General features: G+C 39.0%; 1 protein-coding gene across 1 annotated transcript; it reads right to left on the bottom strand.

Annotated features, from left to right (window-relative positions):
* Window positions 1-615: 615 nt before the first annotated feature.
* Window positions 616-21,947, bottom strand: LOC149067678 (uncharacterized protein CG5902-like). Its single transcript, XM_089252010.1, has 5 exons — window positions 21,305-21,947; window positions 18,784-18,894; window positions 11,996-12,110; window positions 3,150-3,240; window positions 616-1,844 (listed from the first exon to the last, which is right to left on the bottom strand). Exons 1-5 carry the CDS (start codon window positions 21,676-21,678, stop codon window positions 1,687-1,689), a joined length of 849 nt encoding a protein of 282 aa, XP_089108136.1. The 5' UTR covers window positions 21,679-21,947; the 3' UTR covers window positions 616-1,686.
* Window positions 21,948-23,497: the final 1,550 nt, after the last annotated feature.

The following is a 23,497-nucleotide window of genomic DNA, read 5'->3' as shown; positions in this document are numbered from 1 at the left end:
GCAAGACAGATCTTAAAAGGAATTGGTTTTAATAGCCAGCGGCCAACAAGAATTTCTTTGGTTTCAATGTAAAACTGAAGAAAACACGACCGGAAAAGTGTTTCTCCCTTACATTCCTTGAGTTACAGACAGAATTGGATGATACCTGAGGAAATTTGGCATCAAGACCATCTTCAAGCCAACTAAAAAGCTAAGTGAATGTCTCAGGTCGGCCAAAGATCAACGGGACGGACTAAAAATGACTGGCGTTCACCGTATCTTGTGCAGTTGTGGAGAAGTATACACAGACACTACAAAAAGATAGACCAGATTAGTCGAGCACAAACAAAATTGTAGACTGGGTTAGGTTGATAAGTCAGCGGAGGTCTCACTGTATCTGAATCAAACTTCGATTTATCAAAAACATGAGTAAAAATGGTCAAATTAAAGAGGCAATTTTAACATAACATTACATTGAAGGGGAAACTCAAGGCTAATTCCCAAAATTCAAATTATCAAAAAATTTGAAATAACATTCTAATTAACCAAGTTCGCCTGTACATATTTTTGACACCCCATCAAAACCAAATCTTGATGATCAATCAAACTCAATGAAGTAAATGAGGAGACAAGATCCACGTGTTCAAAAACAGTTTACTCGTGTGGAATGTACACTTACACATGCTACGAGACTCTGCATTACGCTTGACCTGATTGAAACAAAGCCGTCCTCCTTGTCATTGTGGGGTGGGGAGAAACAATTACCACACATCGAATATACCAGACATGTTTACATTATTCGAACACAATAGAATAAGAATATTTTCCCATTTCAAAAGCAATTCCTGTGACATGTTATTAGTTTCTTTCGAGTAACATTTTGTTACCAACACACAAGTATATATCGTTTCTTTCAGACAGATCTGCCCATATGTACTAAAAAAACAAACTTTAAGTACAATCAGACAAAAAAAAAACTCTTAAAGAAGCAATCATATTAAAGTCATTTCCAGTCACACAAAATATTATATTAAACAATAAAATTTATAAATAAATTCCATTCTAAAACAAATATAAGTACGGCTATACTGATGTTATGGTCTCAAGAAATTATAGAAGGGAGGGGCAGGAGGAGAGAAGTCGACAAATAATTGTCTCTGAAATGCGAACATCCACGAACGACTTTAATGATTGGAATCTGTGACTTAAGGCTATTCAACTCTGAGGGACAGTCACAGAAACACTGTTATTTTCCCGAAAAAAAGTGCATTTTTAACTTTTTCCCTTTGAAATCTCCTAATTATCTATTCACTATAGCTTAATTTTCCCTTTTAAAAATTCAATTCCGAATTTTCCGCATTTAACTTTCTGCATTAAAAAAATATCAAATAAATGCAATACAAATGATAAATTCTGATTGCTTCGATACAAAGTTGAGAGCAACAACAAGAGGAAAAAAAAAACAGAACAACTTGAGGTGACAATTACGTAGACATACTTCGCAATCAAGTAAGAAGGAAAAAAAATTTTACGTGAAGTCACAAAATTTTTCATCAATGACAAACTTGACATAACGGGACAATTTAAAAAAAAAAACAAACTTGTCATAGATTAATATGATATCTATGCAGAATAATAATGATAATTATCAATGGGCTCAAACCGAGTTAAAGCTAAAAATTCGAAGCGAAATAAGATGACCTAATGTTAACAGTGACGACCTTTCCAATAGTCTCTGTAACTAACGGTTAATTTTTCGCTTTGGTATCTGGTCAAGCGAATGCCCTTGCGCACTTCATTGTTTATGATACCTTTGTAGCCTCCCTTGCGCAACAGAGAATCGATAGTCTGAACATGGTCCCAACCTGAAACAGAGGAAACATGTCATAAAATGAAACATGCAGAACAAAAACTCCGAAAGAACTTGTTCATTCGTAATTAATTTCATTTTTGATATTAGGCCAGGATTGACAAATCGAAAAATAAATTGGGTGCCAAGAAAAATTTATGAGGGAATCCAAGTATAAACACAGTGGATCCCGCTTATAACGGTTTTTAAAATGCAGTAGGATCTCACTATAACAGACTGCGCTTATAACGGACAGTATAAAAAACTGTAAAAGTTTTATCTGACAAGTTTAAAATTTGTTTTACGTATTTAAAAATGTATTAACTCAGTTTAAAAAGCATTTCCAAGAAGGCGGTTAAGTATCGATTGCTGTTTTGTTTTGCATAAACCTTGATGTGCTGCATAACTCATAACGCTTGCCAGCCAGAAAAATTAAGATTAATGCAAAGATAGTACACATCTTTTTCAATTTCACTCATGTCGAAGACCGCTTTTTTATTTGATGTATAATAAACACTTTTTATAGCTAACAACTGTACTACTACTTCCGGGGGCACTTGGTGTATATCAGAGGTCTCCAACCTGTTCCTAGTCACAAGCACTGCCTGTACTCATCAAAAGATTATCACCCCCTTACAGCAAGTTTAACATACTAATGCATGAAATCAGGATGATTTCAATCCTTGAATACAATGTACACAAGTTGTTTAATTGGAATTGTTGATCAAGTGCTCATGAGTGCAAAATCAGATAAGAGCAGTGAGCACTCTGGGTGGTTCGGGGAGCACCATGGTGCTCGCGAGTAATGGGTTGAAGATGCCTGGTGTATACCAACATGAAAGAAGTCACAGATAAAAGTTTTAAAAATTTAGTGTTCTCAAGACTCCAATTAAGTAGTAGTCTCAAATTTAATAACCACACACATGAATTTTTAGGTGTCAATGCCAAATATGCGTCATGGTGACCACGCGCCTGAGATTTTTCAAGCTTTGGGTTAGGCCACATGCCACAGTACTCGAGTAAAAGGTCTTGTGGTTTGGAACTCATCACTGCATTTACAAGAGAGATCCCGGTGACCACAGAAGCCTTCATTTCCCACCCAACTCCACTGGTTGGAAATAGCTGTATGGTGATACATGACTGAAGTTGATGTGCAGTAAAGTAGAAGTTAGTTTATGGTAAAGTGAGATTCAACTGTATTAATAACTCAAGCAGGAATTTATTTAGTTTGGCACCTACCAGTGAAAGTCATCAAATTTTAAACAATAGTTATACAAACATATACAGAATCAAATGTAGAAGAACTATTGTCAAAACACACCTTGTTCGGGGGCTACTTCTGGAAGGTAAGTTGCTGTTCGCTTGGATCCCTTCTCTGTAGTAAATTCAATCCTTATGCCGTGAGTACCTATCTGTAAAACATACATGGGGGGGGGGGGGGGAATAAATTAAATTTTTGGAGACAAATACGGTAAAACTTGTAGCAATTGTTTCTCAAGACAAGCAAAACATTTTAAACAAATTTATCTGGACTTGATGAACTAGCGATATCTTACAATACGAGTACTGCATATACCAAAGCCTCCCAGGCGAGTACTAATCCATAAGAGGCTTTGCATAATCACGTTGACTGCCAAGCCACATGATCACAACCACGGACAAGGCCGTCTTAACAAGATTGGGGATGGGGGTAGGCCCAAGCATTTTTGAGGCTCAGATTTTAATTAATGAAAGACCAAAATCACAAGAAAAATAAAAGATACTGTAGCACAGGGGGTGCACAACTTTCAGCCCGAAACAAAAGTTGTTTTCGTTAGAAAAGTATCAATACACACATCGTCGAAAAAGTTATCAAGGCAAGTGAAGTTGCCAATCACAGCTAAAAAATTTGTCAAAGGCAGGTAAAGTAGCTATTTAGAGCTAAAAAAATTGTCAAAGGTAGGTAAAGTTGTCGATTACGACCAAAACATCTGCCAAAGGGAAGTTGCCAGCTATCGATAAAATTGTAGAAAAATTGCCAATTTGCGGAAAATGATGGTGGTACTGCAAGTAAAAATGTAATTCACCAGAAATATATTTGACAAATATGTGAGATGAATATATTTATATGACGATGATTAACTATTGCATAGACATAATTACCATGATATAATTGTAAGTCATGAAAATAATCTCAATTCTCGATTTCGAAAATGCAACTAGTTGAAAATAAGTGATAAAATGGAACATTTTATAAAAAATATTAGCTTGGCCAAAATTATGGGTCATATGGATTATATACAAGTTTTGGCCCACAAGTAGCAGTTTTTGCCCAAGGACTGAAAAAATAACATGCGACTGAAATAGCGTGCATTGCTGTAGCATATACACGTAAATGTTTAATAGTTTAAGGGCTTGACTTGACCCTTTCCCACAGCCCCACGAGCCTACTCAGAGCAGCACAAGGCCACAAAATTCTTTCACTTTCTTGTTTCGTATTAATGAAAGTGAGAATTTCAAAGTAAAGCCCCTTCCTTTTTTGTGTTCCCCCTCCCTCCCCTTCTTCTTTATAATACCAAAATCACTCGAACCTTTAGTACCAGTGTTTTTGATGTCTGCAGGTAGATCTCGTTGAGACATCTGATGATACTCCACTGAAGTTGATAACTCCTCCGGTCTGGGTACCAGGCTCGCAGTCCTGCTGCTGTGATGGTCGAGTGGGCATAGTGACGGAATCACATTACGAGTCCCTGGGTTCGAGCCCCCACAGTCGCCACAGTGATGGTCGGTTGAAGCTAGTTTTTGGAGGTTCCCAACTTTGAGGCTCGAATGCGAGCCAATCTCCCTGTTAGAAAGTCTCGCCACAGAGAGCAACAGGCCTACAATGGTACAAGTATTCAATCATTACATTTCACTCATAGTTAGAAAATTGATTGCAGCACTAAATTATACAGCAAGCATTACACAGGAACAAACTTCACGTTAGGTTCACAACATTGCATTCCAACATGTACCAATTTGTTAGAAGTTTCGCAGAGGAATATGGACGAGGTGCATGTATAGTTAGCAGGCTTAACGAAATTGTTTTATGTGATATTTCAAGAGGTTTGCAACACAAATAGAAGCCAATGGCGTCGTCTGTTAGATGTGTCTAAGACAAATTTAATGATGCCACTCGGATTTTGATACCTTTCCCTGTCTGGGCGCCAGGCTTGCAGCCTGCATTCGTAACGAAACTTTTTTTTTTAAAGCGATTCTGGAAGTTTGCAATGCAAATAAATGACAAGAGCATCGTCTTATAGATATTTCAAAGACAAATGATATCCCATTTGATTAAGTCAATACTTACCACGCTGTTCCATGCACAAACAACGTAATTGAAAGTCAAAACCTGCGTCTGTATCGTTTTACAATATAAATTCACTACAAAGGGGGCCCACCAAATATCCCAGCCTAGGGGACTCTGCTCCAGGATTTGGAACAGCAGGATTAGCAGCATGTTTACAGAATAGGTTATGCTCGCACACCAAAGTTCAACTATAATGATTTTAAGAATTCTATTATTGCTTCCCAGATTAACCCTTGTAAACAGAAATAATTTTTAAGTCGAAGAAAATCGTTGCTATAAAACCCACCTCTGCAAAATAATAGGCATAAATTTAGGAGATAGTTTAAAAATTCTTCTATTAAATCACTTTCACCTGGTTTGAAGACCTCATCACCCCGTTTACCAGGGCTTTGACGAATCCAAAGCTGTCACATTGACGGGGGAAAAAATCAGTGTGTTGGTGCCTAAAATTCTATACGTACTGTGAATTGGCATCCGAGAGCACAAAATGTTCTGAATTTATGTAAGCGTTTCAACCAAAATGGGAGAAAGTCGCCAAGGCCTACAAATGTCTGAAAAAAAATATTTTTCGCTGTTTCTTTTTTACAATAAAATGCATTCTTGGCTGCTGGGGAAATTTGCCGCCTAATTTTTTTTTTTTTTTTGATTTGTAAAGCCCTACCCCCCCTAAAGCAGAACGTTTTGCATTGTGCAGCAATGAGCTCTCTGACTGAAAATTTTCTGTAATGAAAATTACCATAACAGTCGGGCAAGCATGGAAGTGTTCTTCTCCCTTATTTATTCTTAAAATTCTTCCAGAGACTGTTTGGCAATGTATGCCCAGACGTGTCAACTTCTGGAATCCAGAAATCTCGAGATTCTCTCAAACGGGGGGGGGGGGGGACAAGCACGAGATGTGCTTGCCTCCCACCCCCACGAGTAGGTCTTGCGGATGCCCCTGAGCAGAATATAATAATGCAAGACAGGTGGCATGCACTCACTTTAGACACCCTTCAGAAAGTTGCAAAATGTGGCACTTTGGAAACGTTTATTTACACTGTGCTTGCCTGCTCCAACTGGATTATACTGCCTTCATAGTCTGCTAGGGCTTTAAACCTGCTTAGTGAAATAATATTAATACCAGGGATGGGGGAATTATAAAAAATTATTTTTTGATTTAATCAAATGCGGTTCAGGTGAATCATGTTTACAATAACGGCTCGCGCAATGAGAGCCCAGCAAAGCTGAACCTTGCTATCATTTATTGATCCACAAATATTGCAATATATTTGCATTCTACAACGGTATAATTATTCATTCATTACACTTCAAGCACTGTGAGCTGAGGAAGAAAAACTCATTGTTTAAAAAATTGATTGCAGATGGCAGCACTACACATAACCAGCATTTACACAGAAACAAACTTCACGGAAGGTTCACTATATACACACACATTCCAACATGTACCAATTCGTTAGAGGTTCCACAGAGGAATATGGACGAGGTACATGTCTGGTTTAGTAGTAGTAATATATTTGCATTGCATTCAGTTGCAGAATTTTTTATCAATTTTTTTTATTATTTATATCCGGGTGAGAGGGATCTCTGGTTATAGCTATAGCAATTTTACTAGGTTCCCTCTTATGTGCCTTACTTGCATATTCACATGCACATATGTCAACGATTGGATGAAGCGTTTTCTGCACTATTGCATTGTTGGACTTTACTCTCAGTCTCGTTTTAGCAATGATTTTTTTTTTGTCCGATTATTGACAATGTTAAACTGCTTCTGTTGGGCTTAGGTTTAGCAACTTCACACGCAGCAGAATTTATTTTTTCAGTGAATTTTAATTTCACATTTTTGCAATTTTCTTTTAAAAATTTGATAGTATCCATGTGCCGTTCATTGAATTTTGTGTGGGTTCTTCCGATTTATAACATGGGTTATGGATTATGAAACGTGTATTAAAGAATGTGTGTTTGTGTCGTAAGGATTTTTTTCTGATTGCTCACTTAATATTTCTGTGCCGTGAAGGAGGAAGGATAAAAAAAAAAGGGAGAAAAAAAAACAAACCAGGTGAGCAGTAAAAAGAACTTTTTTATTTCCCACGTTATGCCTCGGGATGCAGCAGGGTTGCAACTTGAGAACTTGCCGCCCATAAAGGTAGTTAAACTTAATTTTCACCGAATTCATCAACTTTCCGATAAGAGACAACTGTATTTCATTTCTTATTTCTATGCCATCTGAAACAGATGTAGATCTAGGAGGGAGGGATGGCTTTCTCAAGTGCTGTGAATAACAAGAAAAAATTTGTCTGCCCAGTAAATATGGGACGATCCAATGAACCTACACAATAAATCACCCAGATGTGTGAATTTTTGGAATCCAGAAAAATTCGGAGATTCTACCGAGCCCCCCCCCCCCCGACTTGTGGACTCAATCGAAAAACATTGTATTAATTTTTTTTTTCAATCAATTGAGACATCCCTCCCCCCGTATATTCACACATTATGGGTATTATTACACATTATGGGTATACACTATATTCTGTGTTTTTAATTTTTAAGAAATATGCAATTTTGAAATCGGGTGATTCACTCTAAGTCACCCTGTAAAAGCACCAACTTGTTATCATTCGCCACATGCCAGAAAAATGAATGTACAAATTTTCCTTTTTTTTTTAATTAGCTGTTTGGATACCTTGTTTTGCTATCTAAGTTGTGCCTGAAATGCAAATCTAACATGCATGTTTCAATAATGCCCTATTCAAACACACGTTACAAAATATTTTATAAAAATAACTTGCATAGAGTAACATTGGTAGAGTAAACATATAAACGTCATTTCCCATGTTATTTTTTTCCAAGGACATCGCACATTCATGATTCTGGCACGATGGAGCCGATATCATTGATTATTATACAAGTAGAATTTGATAAAATTGCATTGATACATGGTAATTAGCTCCGCTGAAAAAAGGCATTCTTCAGTTTTGATACATTTTTGAATAAAAATGAATTTCTTATTTAGAAATTTTCATTTTTGAGAATCTCTTGTGACCCCACTAGTTCATTGATGCGACACCCCCCCCCCCCCCGGTACGGTTGCAACCCACGGTTCGTGCACCACTGCTATAAGCAATGGATAATCTTGGGTATACGAACTCTCAAAAGCAGCTGTATATTTTCTTTTTGAAGACATTTGATCAGTGAAAAAAAAATCCCAAAAAAAACCTCCCCCGTCAAAATATAAGGCTGTTGACGAAAAAAGCTCCAGAGGTATCACATATCATGTGGTGTACAATCAATCTCTGTTATTGTGTTTGCTGTGTGGTTGTTAATACAGTGAAACCTGTATGAAATAGAAGGTGAAGAGATTGAAATTATTTTCTGTTTCAGACAGGTTTCTGTTTTACAGAGGTGCATATAAAAATATATGCAGTGATTTATTTATATCGTTTACAGAACTTGAGTTTTGAGAATATCGCACTAACTTCTATAAACCTATGAGTGTTAAACAGAGACATGTATATTATTATTTTTAATTTTTTCATGTTAGCTGTTTCAAATAACTATACATTTGAAATCTCATATTTAATGCGCTAATAGTTAAACTTCAATATAAAACGTTCTCCTGCATAACAATAGAATGAACACTTTTGTCAAAAATTAAAATCTTTTAATACAGTGAAACTTTAATATAACGATATTCTGCAGACCAAAAAAAAATATTGTTGTAGAGGGATTATCGTTAAATCGAGAAGCAAAATTATTCTTACGTGTGATCAATTTCATGCTGCTGTTATCTTTTCTATATCGACACACTGTTAATACCATCAAAAAATGCCCTATTATATATTTATTCGCTGCAAAAAATTGCATTTGATTAATTTATTATAAAAATTCGCCAAGATGCATTGGCCCTGTAAAAAAGTTTACTGCATTGCACTTTCGTGTCATACACAGAAAGTAACAATGCCGAACTTCCCTTAATATAGCTTCCTTTATATTAATTAGTAACTTTTTTCAGCTTTCAGTGATTTTTTAGTGCAAAATATTGATGTTATCAGAAGGAGGAAAACAAGTGATGCAGTTAAAATTAAATTCAAAACAATTTTGAGCAAACTATAAAAAAATATCGCTATAGAGGCTTTAAAAAAATCTCCCAAAAAAAATTGTTATAGAGAAATTTATCGTTATATCGTTGTAGCGAGGTTTCACTGTACTTAAAATAAAATTTGAGAACTTGCATACCTTCTAAAAAAAAGTGATAATGCGATTAACGATGAATAACGTTTGTGAACGAAAAAGATTCTACATATCTGTAACACTTAAATTTTGGTTTTTTAAGCCTCTACGAACTCTCATTTTTGTGTTCAAATTCAACGCATTTCTTGTTTTAGGGCTACTTGACGGAAGTGATGTGATTTAGTGGCTATAGGTTCCCCAAACTATGGTGGCCCTTTATACACTGCTCAAAACAATTAGGGGAGCACATGGTTTTAACAAAATTACGCAAAGATGTATACCGATAAGTAACATAAAATGAATCATCCATAATTTAAAGCCTAGCAGGAAACGGAAGAAGAAAACTTCATATGCAAATCAAAGTTCATGACGTCAAAAACCAGAAAAAGGAGATAAGGGCAGAAATCGGGATGTTGCAGAAACGTCTGTTTTACTGCCGTAACTGTGAAATTCGATTGCGCAGTATTTTTTTTTTTTGAGACAAGGTGACTTGACGATGTCTCAACAACATGATTTACCGGAATCCATGGCATGGCGTGTTATAGGCAGACTGGAATCCGGGCAAACACAACGTAGTAGGGACGCTGTTGGAGTCACCAGAAGTGTTGTTGCAAGGCTGTGGAATCGATTGCAAGAAACAGGAAATGTTAGACGTCGACCAGGGCAAGGTCGGCCACGCGCCACTACAGCAACTGATGACCGGTATGTACGGTTAACAGCTCGTCGAAACAGAACAGAGAATGCTACGCAGCTGCAAAGACGGTTGCTCTTGGCAACAGGACGAAGGGTGTCCAGCCAAACAGTACGTAATCGGCTTCATGAGGGAGGGCTCTATGCACGTAGGCCAATGGTCTGCATTCCGTTGACCCCACGCCACCGTGCGGCCCGAAGAAGATGGGCTGCTGAACATCGAGATTGGGAGCAACATGATTGGAGCCAAGTGCTGTTTACAGACGAGTCCCGACTCAGTCTGGAGTGTGACACCCGACGTGTTCTGGTATGGAGGGACAGGGGCACTCGAAATAACCCCGCATTCGTTCGTGAAAGGTCACAATACAGACGAGCTGGTTGGATGGTATGGGGTGGAATCAGCATAGGCGGACGTACGGACCTGCATATCATTCGGAATGGCACTTTGGTATGCAGACGAGATACTGCGACCTCATGTCATCCCTTACGCTGGAGCCATTGGAGATTCCTTTGTTTTCCAGGATGATAATGCCCGACCGCATAGAGCTCATCTGGTGGAGAACATGCTTGAACTGAAACAATACAGCGTATGGAATGGCCAGCGTGTTCTCCTGACCTGAATCCAATCGAGCATGTTTGGGACATGCTCGGACGACGCATTGCTGCGCGACCAAGGCCGCCTGTTACTGTCAGAGACTTGCAGATTGCACTTCTTGAGGAGTGGAACAGTATTCCCCAAAGTCTGATCGATAACCTCATCGCATCCCTGGCAAACAGGTGTGCAGCAGTCTTAGCTGTTTGAGGAGACCACACGCCCTATTAAAACTCATGCATCATGTCTAAACAGTACTTTTTTTTATCGTTTACATGTAATCAAACTGTTGCCCTAAATCATCTTTTCATGTTTTTTCCATATTTTCAAAGAATTAAAGCTTAATTCCAAATTTTTTTACGTCTTTTTTCTGTATTGCGCATTGATACGCGTGTACTATCCATTGTATGCCAATACGTGGCTGTCTCGCACGGTTTTCTTCACCCTTTTGCTTGCTCCCCTAATTGTTTTGAGCAGTGTAGTTGTTTACCCCCCAAATCTAATTTTGTTACAATTTGGAAAAATGTTTAACAAATCCGGCGGAAAGATGAAAAACCTGGAGAGTTGGCAGATTGTCACTCCTCCCAGGATCCACACCCGATCTAGAATGTTGTCATGTTTTATTTCCAATGCAACTGCATTGTGACAGCTTTAAATGCTGCGGTCAGCACACAACAACAACATAGATCAGAGTAGCTGCCATAATCTACAACAATCGCAGTCGTAATGTAAAAGCAGAATCCAGACCCACAGCCACGCTGAACCAAAAAAAAAAATAAATAAAAAATAGAAGCGCAGCAATTCTGATGGCATGAAAAAACTAATAAAGGAGGGAGGAAGGAAGTTTACATATACGGTGACTGTAGCGCTTTCTTGAGCAAGAAATTTGCATGAGCCAGTGAACCAGTTTTCAAAACATTGCACATAAACAAAAAAGAAAAAACAAACAAGTTTTTAAGGGCCATTGCCAGCCGAGCATTATTCATTTTCATTTTTTAGGGTGGAACCAGTTTCATAAAGGGAAAAGCTGCCTGCCTGTGCATGACTTTCATTTTCTGCAATTGTCTGGCAACTACAGTTCCCTTAAAGCCAAATATATGACAAAAATATACCAAAAATGACGTAACGCTAGTAATTTTACAGCAAAAATCAGGAAAAATTTCCAATAATTCCGGAGAGTGGAAGGAAGGGTGAAAAATCTGGAGCAGTTGACAGGTCTATACGCCCAACACATTCTGCTTTGGAGATCAAGTAACAGCAATTATCTCATAACATCTTGTATTTTTCAAGAATTTTCATGTGTCAAAGTCGTATCGAGCTGGCAACTTACCTCCCAATCCAAATAGTCTTCACCATCCTCAAAATGTCGAAGTATGGACACCGAAACATGCAGTTTCCCAAAATCATCTCTCGTTATCGGACTGAAGCGACTGTCCTTAAGTGCACTGCATGAAGATCATACAATTAGTAAACAGTTAATAATAAAAAAAAAGACAACAAATCACAAGTTATTGGTCGTCCACCTGGAATACTGCTACAAGCAATAACAAGTTATGTGTAAGTGCAAGACTGCTACCAGCGATGCTTGTCTTCCACCACGAAGGTTACCATCAAGGTACGACTCGGGGTGGGGGGATATCGAAAACAAGCTCTTTACCTCTTGAGCCTGGGGCAAGCCTGTAGCCAGAAATTTCGTTCGGGGGAGGAGGGGCAAAATGAAAGTGATCTTTTTCCCTATTTTCGGTTATTCTCTCACATTTCGGGGGGGGGGGGGGGCAGGCCTTCAAGCCCCCTTGCTACGGCCTTGGCCGACCACCAATTGATAGTGCCTTCATTTCCCATCCTAAATCCGCTGGTTGGAAATGGCCTTATGGCGATGTGACTCAAACTGATGTATGGGAAAGTAGCCTTAAAGTATGATACATAAGGTGACCATACATCCACAGTAATTTAGAAGTCATTCTATATTTCGGCCGCCCTGACCTTTTTTATTGCAGTAATGTCTCATGTTTTTTCCAGATGGAGCTCTTACTTGAACTTTTTCATTCATACTTGCATCATTCATGATATATATATAATTTTCATAACTTATATAAATTATATTACGATAATTATGCCTGAAAATATATCCCTCACATTCTCATCACGTTCAATGTTATTTTTTATGTGAAGAGCATTATGATACACCATGATTTGCAGTAGGCCTTTATTTTAAACCCATTGCAATTTTCATAACAACTGGTAAATTGCTGGCGATGTCCCACGTATACTTAGGATTTTTTGGGTGGGGGGGGGGGGAAAGGCTACCATCGCTGTGATGCTTATAAAGAATAATCCGAGCTGTTCAAGGAGAAAAGGGAAAATTCTGGTATCGGTTTGAATCTTGATGAAACATCATTTTTGCTATGTGTGTATGGATAAAGGCAAGGAATGTGGGTGAACCGCTCGCTGAGATTTGGATTACGGTATTTTATACCATAACAAGCATTACACAGAAACAAACTCCACGTTAGATTCACACGCACATTCTAACATGTACCAATTCGTTAGAAGTTCCACAGAGGAATATGGACGAGGCGCATGTGTGGTTCAGCAGTGGTATTTTACACTCACTATAGTACTGCATTTGGGGGAAAAAATATATTTAAAAAAATAATCACAGTACAATCACAAAAAACATTAAATGCTTTCATTTCGTTACACGAACAGTATACTATGACCTCTGACATTGTATGACCTTCATCACGAAAAGAGAGGATTTATCTTTTCAGATGGGAGAAATGCAGGAAAGAAAGACTCCTGCAGCAACCATCAAGCTTATATTACTGGACAGAAGATGACGTCAGCTGTGTCTGCCTTGGCAGCACTGAGAACAGCGTCCCCCAACATCATTCGTCGGAAGATCATGTGACTCGGCCAAAACACACACAATCCCCTCATTATTTTCTTATGGCATCCACAGCAGTTTAAAACAATAAATGAAAGAAATAATTTCAGCATTAATGAAAGAAACAAAACCAGAATTGATGAAAGAAACAAATCCAGAATCGATGAAAGCAATTATTCCAGAAGTAATGAAAGAAGTAATAATTAAATAAAGGAAATAATTCCAGTATTAATGAAATAAATAATTTAATCTTTAGATGAGTTCTCCATCCTTTTTTTAATCCCCAATATTTAGAGACCGAACTGTACATTTTTATGGGCAAATTGTCAGGCACGAACTTTGTTTTAACCGAGTCATATGATTTCCTTGCTTTTCGATGTCGCGGTGGCTGGATGCTCCCTCCAGTAATATAAGCCCGATGGCAGCAACACTTGAGGATGTTTATTTTCTCTTTTCCCCCCTATTCCTCTAAACCGAAGAATGAACCCTCTTTCTTTCAATCATGAAGGCCATACAAGGTCAGAGGCTCAGGCCTCAAGCTCAACAAATTAGAAAAAGTAGGAAAAAGCAAGACTAAAAAGTAGGATGGGGGAGTCATAGCATAACAAAAACAAAATCCGAAAATATTTTTTTTCATAGCACACTCAGTCAAGGCTGTAGCGGGAAGAGGGGAAGACTTGAGGGTCTGGTCCTCTCCCCCGAAATGTGAGAAAATGACGGGAAAAAGGTGGCCAAATTTACTGTTCTATCACTTTGGTCTTTCCTCACGAATGATATTTCAGACCTGATTTAAGTATCCCGTAAGATTGGCCCAAGTCAAAGCAAAATGACTTGGCTACAAAAACAATTTTGGGCCAAAACAATATACTAGCGCAACCATGCATAATTCTTTGCTCTCTCTCCTCACAATATATATTACATTCCTTTTTTTTTTGGAGTCTTCCACTGTTCAGTCTGTCAACTCTCTTCGACAATGCACACAGCACATTATGAAGCCATGCAATATTTTTAAGAATGACGCTTCTTTGAGACCACTTTCAAAAACCCAGTGCAAAATGTGTGAATTACAAGCTCCAATGTAAATAAGTGACATCCCTTTTTCTAAAGGGATTTGTTTACATTTTACTGTTCAATACCAGCGTAATCGTTTTTGGCAAATGAAGCGCTTTCATTTCCAGCTCTTTGCTGAGCACTGTTATACATTGTTTATGCCTCTGCATGTCCCTAAAAATACAGAAGACAATTGAATACTATTGGCAGCGCTCAAAATCATTGGTAGTGCACTGCAGGGGTGGGAAGTGACTAAGTCCATTTCGGAGCAGCAAAATATGGTATTCGGAGCAGATATTTATAAATTGGAGCAGTGAAATTAACAAGAATATTTTCGTTAACCCACAACCCTTTTCAAAATAAAACTGCACTGTCTTTTGTTATCAAACATCTTTTCGTCAGCTTGATTTTTGTTTTTGGTGTTTTAGGCTTTTGACACCTTGTTTGAAAGAGCAGCTGTCATAAAATTTTTTGCACCCGTCTATTTAAGATGATTTTTGCTTACTGAGGGCACTAATTGCTGCCTTGAACAGCAGCACTTCAAATGAGAGTTAAAAGAATTTTATAATTTTTCAATTTTTTTTATACTTGGAAAGAAATTGTTGCAAAATGGGAGAGAATTTCGGAAGAATCAACACGATGTTTGGCGATTCAGCACTCATTATCTGGCGGGATTGGCGATCTGACACTCGTTATTTGGCGATATTGACGATTTAACGCTCGTTATTCTGCAAAATTGGCGGTTTAACGCTCGTTATTCGGCAAAGTTTCTAAACTAACATTCGTAATTCGGCGGACATGCGCTTTTTACTCCCGGAATGAAAATTTTTGTCACGAAACATCGGGATTTAACACAATGATGATCGACTACAGTAATTCCTGCTGCTTCCAGTGGCGACTTTTTTTTTAAACGGAAACTCTCGCATTTGCAATTTAAAGCTGAAAGACATTGCAAACCATCTTCAGTTCCACAATCACGGACAATATCGGGGTTTCACGATGGAAAGCCCGATGAGGGGCCGATAGTTTAGGTATAGTGGAATAAAACACGCTCTTCTCGGAAAGAATCGTTTCGTGGCTAGCAGGAACAAAAATTTTTTGGCGTCCTTTCCTGAATTCCGGGCATACTGAAGCAAAATTCGCTATTTGGTGCAGAAAAAATACGAAAATACGCTATTGGAGCAGGATGGCGCAAGATATTAGTTTTGGCGCAGTGCGGCGCAATTGGCGCAGAGTTCCCACCCCTGCACTGGTCGGAGACTACTGATTAAACAATACGACCACAGAGGAAAACAAATTGTGGTGGTCCACGGACCAGCGAAAAATGTCACCAGTCAGTTTGAAATCTGAAAATGTCTTATTTATTGCTGAATATGCTAAAAAAAACACATGCATTTATGTGAAGTTATATTGTTTTAATTATTTCGTAATCAATGTTGCTGTTTGAATCCTAGCAAAAAAATCTATATTCACTATATTATACTTTCTTAGTAGCAAATATTTTTTGCGAAATGTTTGCTGAAAATGAAATTTAAAAAGGAATGCCTCTTCAAACCTCCACAGTTGTTTATCGATAAAGCCACAGACAGAATCAACAGTGTTGGCTTAAAAAGGTTTGACTACAGTTCTAATTGTTTTTTTTATGGCTTTTTGCACCCACCGGTGGTATATCACTCTTCTAAATGACAATATATTTTAGGAAAATGAATTATTATTATTAGCCAGAAGAGATTTTTCATTTAGCGGTAGGTTCTTGTACTCACTGGTCTGGGGGACAAGTAACTTATTTTTTAATTCTAACGCTGCTATTGGGTATCATCAGAATCACACCAAACCTAGAATAGGCCTATATACCCAACTGCTTTGTTATGCAAACTGTTGTGCCACCTATACACAAAATGTGAACCATGATTTTGAATGATGTTAGTTACTGTCCAAGACTAGTAAATACAAAACTATTTTTCCATTCAGATAGAAGTTTATAACGACTACTTTACTTGTTGAACCCTCAAACTAAACAAATTAAAAATTAGTAAACCAAATGGTCCACATACGCCCCACAAATAACCTTGAAAACAATAAAATTTCTGCTTTGGCAGAATCATTAATTGCAATCTACAAAATTTATACTATTTGGCAATATATAGATGATTCCCTGCTTAATTAAAACCAATTACACTAATTTTGTAGATAGGATTTAGTAAAAAAAAAGGAAAAGTAGGACAAAACCGAGAAGGTAAGACAAAAGTAGGACATTTTACCAAAAAAGGTAAGAAAAGTAAGATAAGTGGGAGCCCTGGGGTAATCATCTTTCCATATAGTCACACTATAATATTTTTTTTGAGTGAAATATATGATCAATTGACACTTTCATTCACCAAATAAGGAACTCATTCGACATTTTATGATTGATCGAACAAAATTTTAAATTCACATACTAAAATGTACTCGCCCCACCAAAGCAGAATGTTTTGTTGCAACAATTCATTGTTCTGCAATGAGCCCTCGGCTGACTGAAAATTGTACGCGGTCTGGGGTAAAAATTCCCCAAACATTGTTTTCGTTTTCTTAAAAACTTTTCCCACATTGTTTTGCGGCATACGTCACATTTTTTTGGACTATTCTGCTGTGGGGGGGGGGGGGGGGGGGTAAGTCACATGAATAAAGCTGTAAAACCGCTGAAGATAATCGTACGGAAAGTAGACGTTATGTTGGAAGGAAAACATAAGATATAATTTTTTTTCGAAACTACTGACCTTGATCAATCACAATAATATCGCATTCCGTTAAACTGAAAAATTGTAACTGACCACTGCGAAAATCATATGTAGGGGGGGGTTAATGAGTGGACTTACCCTAGGTGATCGCTCAGTCACCAGCATCATTTAGCAGGCAATCAGTTATTTTTTTTCACCTGCGTATGCAGAATATTTGAAAGCAAAGAGAAACATGACATTCTTTTCCCAGTGTCAGGAGGAGTTGAAGTTCACGAAATGCATTGGCGAACAGAGAACATTTACTGTCATTGACTCGTGTGCAGAACTGGCACAAGCATTTCTGAGAAGGAGGGGAATCTGTGAATGATAAAATGCAACCTGGTCAAGGTCACCTCGTCATCGCAGACACTTTGGTGAAAGAAATTAGCCAGATAATCAGCTCGAATGGATGATACGCTGTTGAGAACATCAGCAAGAAGGTGAGAGAGAAAGCTTTGGTTTCATTCGTGCAATCATTACAGAAAAACTCCACTACAGGAAAGCGAGTGAACAGTGGAAACACTTATGCCAGCCCTGCATACGAGTCTCAATGACAGTGCATACTTTTTGTACACTGCCTTCATTTACTGATGCACTTCGCAAACTCTAATTCCTCCTAGCATTAAAAAACGAGTAACATCACGTCGCTCTTCTTTACTTGCAAATATTCCACAGATGCAGATGAAAAAATGATTGTCTGACAGAAGATACTGTTGCCAACCACCAGCACATATCACGTGCTTCAGAGCGACTACCTAGAGAAAGTCCATTCCCGAGTATGGGGTTGCCTCCCTCGCTTTTGCTCCACTGTACACAAAAATGTTGTCATACTTAGAACAAAAACAACCATTGTTCCGTTTTCATTTGATCCACCCTTATACAATGCCGTCTGAAATGTTTTTGACCTGCAGGAGCTCCACTTGATATTAAGGTAGGAGACTTTGATATGTGAAATTAATTCTAGAAGTGTTAAAACCCTATGCTACAAAATACTACATGTGCTTGAGCGAGAATCTGACAAAGACTAAGATGGTTTCCAACTGACACCAGGTTTCGACAAATTTATAAGGAAACTAGGTGCCAAATGAGAACTCTGACTTACATGCAAGCTATATAATGCATGACCACATACAGGGTAGCCATCCGCTAACAGCTGCTTGAACTCCTAAATGAGTAACTCAAACGTTATTTTTTAAAATAAATTAAATGGAGATGCCACCAAAGACAGAACCAAAAGCGTAGGTGCGTTATAACCATGAGAAATAAATCCAAATTGATATTTATACTCCCTTCGATGCTGGATGTATCAAAACAAACAAAACGAAAGCTCCAGAATTCAATCCACCAATCAATCACCTTCATTCGTTGTTTACATTCCGATACATCGAACAGCGAAGGAGCAGAGTCGCACACACACTTCATCACCTTGTGACAGCGTATTCTCGGAGGCCGGCGTGTAAGTTCATAGAGTTGAAAGTACCTATACAGCCACGAAGCCGTCTGTCTTTACCGATTTCCCATGTGACGAACAATGGGCTGGAATGAAACAGAAGAAACATGAGGAAAATGAGAGAAAAAAAATATATATACATACATCATCGCATACAGCTTCCATAAATGAACATTTTAAAATCGTGTAGAAGAATAAGATTTCAATGGATGGGCGATATTGAAATCTGATATTCCTCTGCACGATTCAAAAAATGCCTGCTAATGGGGGAATGTCAATTATGGGAGATTTAATGGCTACGCAGGAAGTGCATGCCGCCCCCCCCCCCCACTAAGGGTAATTCTGACAGGGCTCTGGGATGATTATCTTGTTTTTTCACAGTGTAAATTCATTTCAGAGGGAGCCGTCAAAGATCCCAGCCTGGGGTGGGGGTTCTGTTACTACTTACCTGTAAGTAACACAGCCTGGTCGTCAGGGCCACAACTTGGGGGGGGGGGAAACAGGCGAACCTGGTGCCCCAGACCAGAGGGGGAACAAATATCACCCTTTAATCTCTTTCTCAACATTTCAGGGGCAGGGCGCACCATAGGCGGAGATAGACTTGGAAGTCTGGGGGGGAGGGGCACGATGATGATGATATCAATTCACACATGCATATATACATTAGAGCAGTCAATTTCACCTTTGACGCTGGGCAATGCCCCCCCCCCATATCTCCGCCCATGGGGCACACGAAAATGTGCTCTTGTCCAGCTGACCATGCATCTGGTTGTGCTCACGCGCGGTCTGTTCTCTATTACTACTTACCATACACACACTCCATCGACAGAATTTCTAACAAATTGATACATGCCGGAATATATGTTCTAAGTGGATGTATGACCCTACTGTATTTATGTTATTTGTTTTGTGTTCTTGCTAGTGCTGCCTTCTATACTTTGAAGTAAAAATGATAAATGTTTGAATTTTCATGTAACGTCAGTATGACATTGTCGAGAGACTCTTTTTAAATGGGACACTATCTCGCATTCCCGCTTCGAAATTAGAAAACAGCAGAAAATCAACTTCAGCCGACCACTATTGTTGAGTCAATGGGACTTGAACCTGAATTCTCATGATGCTAGCCCAGAGCAGAAGTGCCGATATGAAGAAAACATTGGGGGGCTGAAAGGTATTGATGATCATCCCATAAATATGAGACTCATTTGCGTACACAAGATAGAGAAGGCGGAATGAATTTTTTCCCAAAATTATTCGGGGCTCAGCCAACACTTTCTATAGCAGAAAGCCTCAGTGCGAAACTTTGTCACTGAAGTCGTCCATTTCACCTGTAGCCATTGGATATAGCAATCTGATGTATGCAAAATAGTTAACTTTTTTTGTGGCATATTCAATGACTATAGGTGAAATGGACGACTTCAGGGACATCATGAGCTCAGCAAGGAGGCTTTTTATTATAGACGGTGTTGGCCGAGTTCCTTTTCAAAATTTATTGGGGGCCCTCAAATGACCTCAGTCCCCAGGTTCCGGCACATATGGTCCAGAGTGATGCGTATGTGACAGGGACCCTGCTGCAGAATGTGTGTGCAGAGGATACAGAAAAGTGTTTACCAGTAAGGAATTTTGTTTCGGAACTATAGTGTAATCCTTTTTTTTGGTGATTTTTCCCCCCGGGAAAAACCTTCACACACGACAAATCACAAAAAGTAAAGAGTCATGCTTTCTGACATTTTTCTTGCCAAAGAGAGAAAGATATGTGACCGGAGTTGGTGTGTTGTAAAGTAGTGGGTTATGTTCCCAATCAAGTTCCCTTCGATATCTCCTTGAGATGGGAAGCGGGGTGTCTGGTCCTTCAATATCCCAATCAAGTGCGGATCTGAGATGGGGCGATGGCCCCTCCCAAGAGTGAATACCTGAAAAAATTTGCGTGTCCTGTAAAATATGAGATGATTCAATGCACGTACACAAAAAAGACAGGGTGCATGCTGGAGCGATACTACAAGCTATACAACCCACAACTCGACACTTGGCCGATGGTCCCATGATGCTCTTAAGATGGCCCTGTCTATCTCTGCTCTATTCACAGCTGAAGATGTCTGCTTTCACTCAATTCATAGCTGAAGATGTCTGCTTTCACTCAATTCATAGCTGAAGATGCCTACCTCTGCTCCAGTCGCAGCTGAAAATGCCTGCCTCAGCTGTAGATGCATGCTTCTGCTCTATGCGAAGCTGAAGACATCTACTTCCGTTCTATTTGCAACTGAAGCATCTCCTTTGAGCGTGGATCCAGACGGGACGATGGGAACAACCGCCCCTCCCAAGAGCAGAATAACAAGGGGAAAATTTCCTGTTCCGTAACCTACGGGGCAATCAAGCAAACTTACACAATTCGTCCTGGATCCACACCTGCTCCCAATACATCAATGGAACCCCCCCCCCATCCAAAAAAAAATTGCGTAGAATTACATAAGGAGTATCAATTAAGGATATACTCACTAGCTGTCGTTGGGAAAAGTCGGCGATTTCGGAGGATCGAACTGATTCAAATGGCAGTACAAAACGTCGAAACAGAAAAAGCACATCTCGACGCAAACAACGACACCGTTCTTGCAGCTCTTGTTACTACCACTACTGAGGAAACAACCATTCTGTTGTAGCTGCTGGACCTTGCAGTTGTTAGCAGCCGCGGTAACGGCGATTCCATTACAAGTGCTACTGTTGTTGTTGCAGTTGTTATTATTGTTGTTGTTGTTAGCAGCACCACTACTGTTATTATTGCTAGTACCGTTGCAGCTGTTGTTGCTCTGATGATGATGGTGGTGGTGATGGTTGAGTTTTTGTTTCTTGGCACCACAACAGCCAGCGGCCATGACTGCAGCACACCAACAACGTCCTACTAAAGCAGTGAGCGGATTTTCCCCAGAAATTGTGGATGTATCACACGCGTGCACTAATCGCTATTAAAAGAATAACGACTGGTGCCTTTGCCTTTCTCTCACACACACACACACGCACTTCCTATATACTCACGACACAAACAAAAACCCCCACAGCACACAAAGTGCAGCCCCCGACAAAAAACTCACTCGATTGCCTAATTTTTTTTTGCCCCCCTCTGATTCTATCCTTTGTCTTCTGCTATTTAAAAAGAAAGAAAAAATCCATTTGCAAGGTCTATCTAGATTCAGTGAACGATATCTAACTCACGCGGATGACGTCAAGAGCGAGTTCTGGAGGAAATTTCGAATGTGTATAAAATGAGTGACCATACATCCAGTCATTTTTAACATTTTTTTAGCCGAGTTCTAAACAACGACAATGAGTTTATCGTTCCGAGATCGTAAATATGAACGATTTTCGAATAAATTTGTTACTGTAAATGCCTAACTGTTAGCTCACGTATTTTCTAGGTTTCAAAATAAAAATACAGGACATATATTTATCGTAGTTGACTTCAGACATGGCAGCGCAAAACTCTAAAAAGCAGCGGTAAAATAAAGAAAAACAGTAAAATTAAAAAAAATAATAATATAAATATTTTTAAATAGTAAAAATAAATCAGTAACTTTGACGAATAATTAAAAAATTGGCCTACGGGGTTCCGCCATAGAATTTTTTCACTAAAAAGGGTTCCGCGAGTCAAAAAAGGTTGAGAATCGCTTCTCTAACTGCCATATTCACCAACACAGTTTCAACTGCAATCGCAGGTGAAAGGATTGAAGATCGAAACGGATTGGTTAAATTAGGGATTTTAACCAATCCGTGTCGATCGCTGATCGTTTAACCTGCGATTGTAGTTTAAACTGTGTTGGTGAATACGGCCGTAAAGTGTCCTTTTGCGCAAAAAGTGCCGAATAGAATTTCCGGTAAACAGGTCACCACAAGACCTATTCCCCAACTCTATATGGAAAGGAAAAGCGGCATGAAGTTTTTAATTGACTCTGGAGCTGATATATCAACCTTACCTTACAAAGGAAACGGCAAACCGACAACTTTTGAGCTTTTCGCAGCAAATAGTTCCCGTATATCTACCTACGGTTTGAAACTCCTGGTGTTGGACCTGAACTTACGGCGGAATTACAAATGGCATTTCATCCTCGCTGACGTTGAGAGACCAATTATCGGATCGGATTTCTTTGCTCACTACGGACTCATCATCGATATCAAAAACAAGCGCCTTATAGATCCGCTCACTTCTCTCACGTGTAAAGGTTTTACTTACAATGGACCTTCGACAACGATTAAAACAATCTCAGGGAACAGTGCTATAACTGAAATTTTGAAGGAATTTCCCGAATTAACGAGACCTCGTCCGTTTTCGAAGAAAGCCTCCCATAATACCTTGCACTACATAGAGACTAAAGGCCATCCTGTTTTCGCGAAGCCACGCAGATTGCACCCAGTTCAGCTCAAAATTGCCAAGACCGAATTCCAGATGATGTTGGACCAAGGTATACGTCGTCCATCGAAATCAAACTGGGCTTCCCCGTTGCATATGGTTTCAAAAATGCCGAATGAGTGGAGACCAACTGGGGATTATCGAAGTCTTAATCGAATTACTGTGCCAGATAACTACCCAGTGCCACATATACAGGACTTTGCACAGAATCTGCATGGATGTAAAGTTTTCTCTAAAATAGATCTGGTCAAAGCATTCCATCATATTCCTGTAAATCCCGACGACATTCC

The sequence above is a fragment of the Pholcus phalangioides genome, unplaced genomic scaffold (genome assembly GCF_987345545.1).
Source record: "Pholcus phalangioides strain wild (caught in Gottingen) unplaced genomic scaffold, Ppha-v1.0 ptg000028l_1, whole genome shotgun sequence".
Taxonomy (NCBI): Eukaryota; Metazoa; Arthropoda; class Arachnida; order Araneae; family Pholcidae; genus Pholcus; species Pholcus phalangioides.
This window is presented reverse-complemented; position numbering and strand designations above follow the sequence as displayed.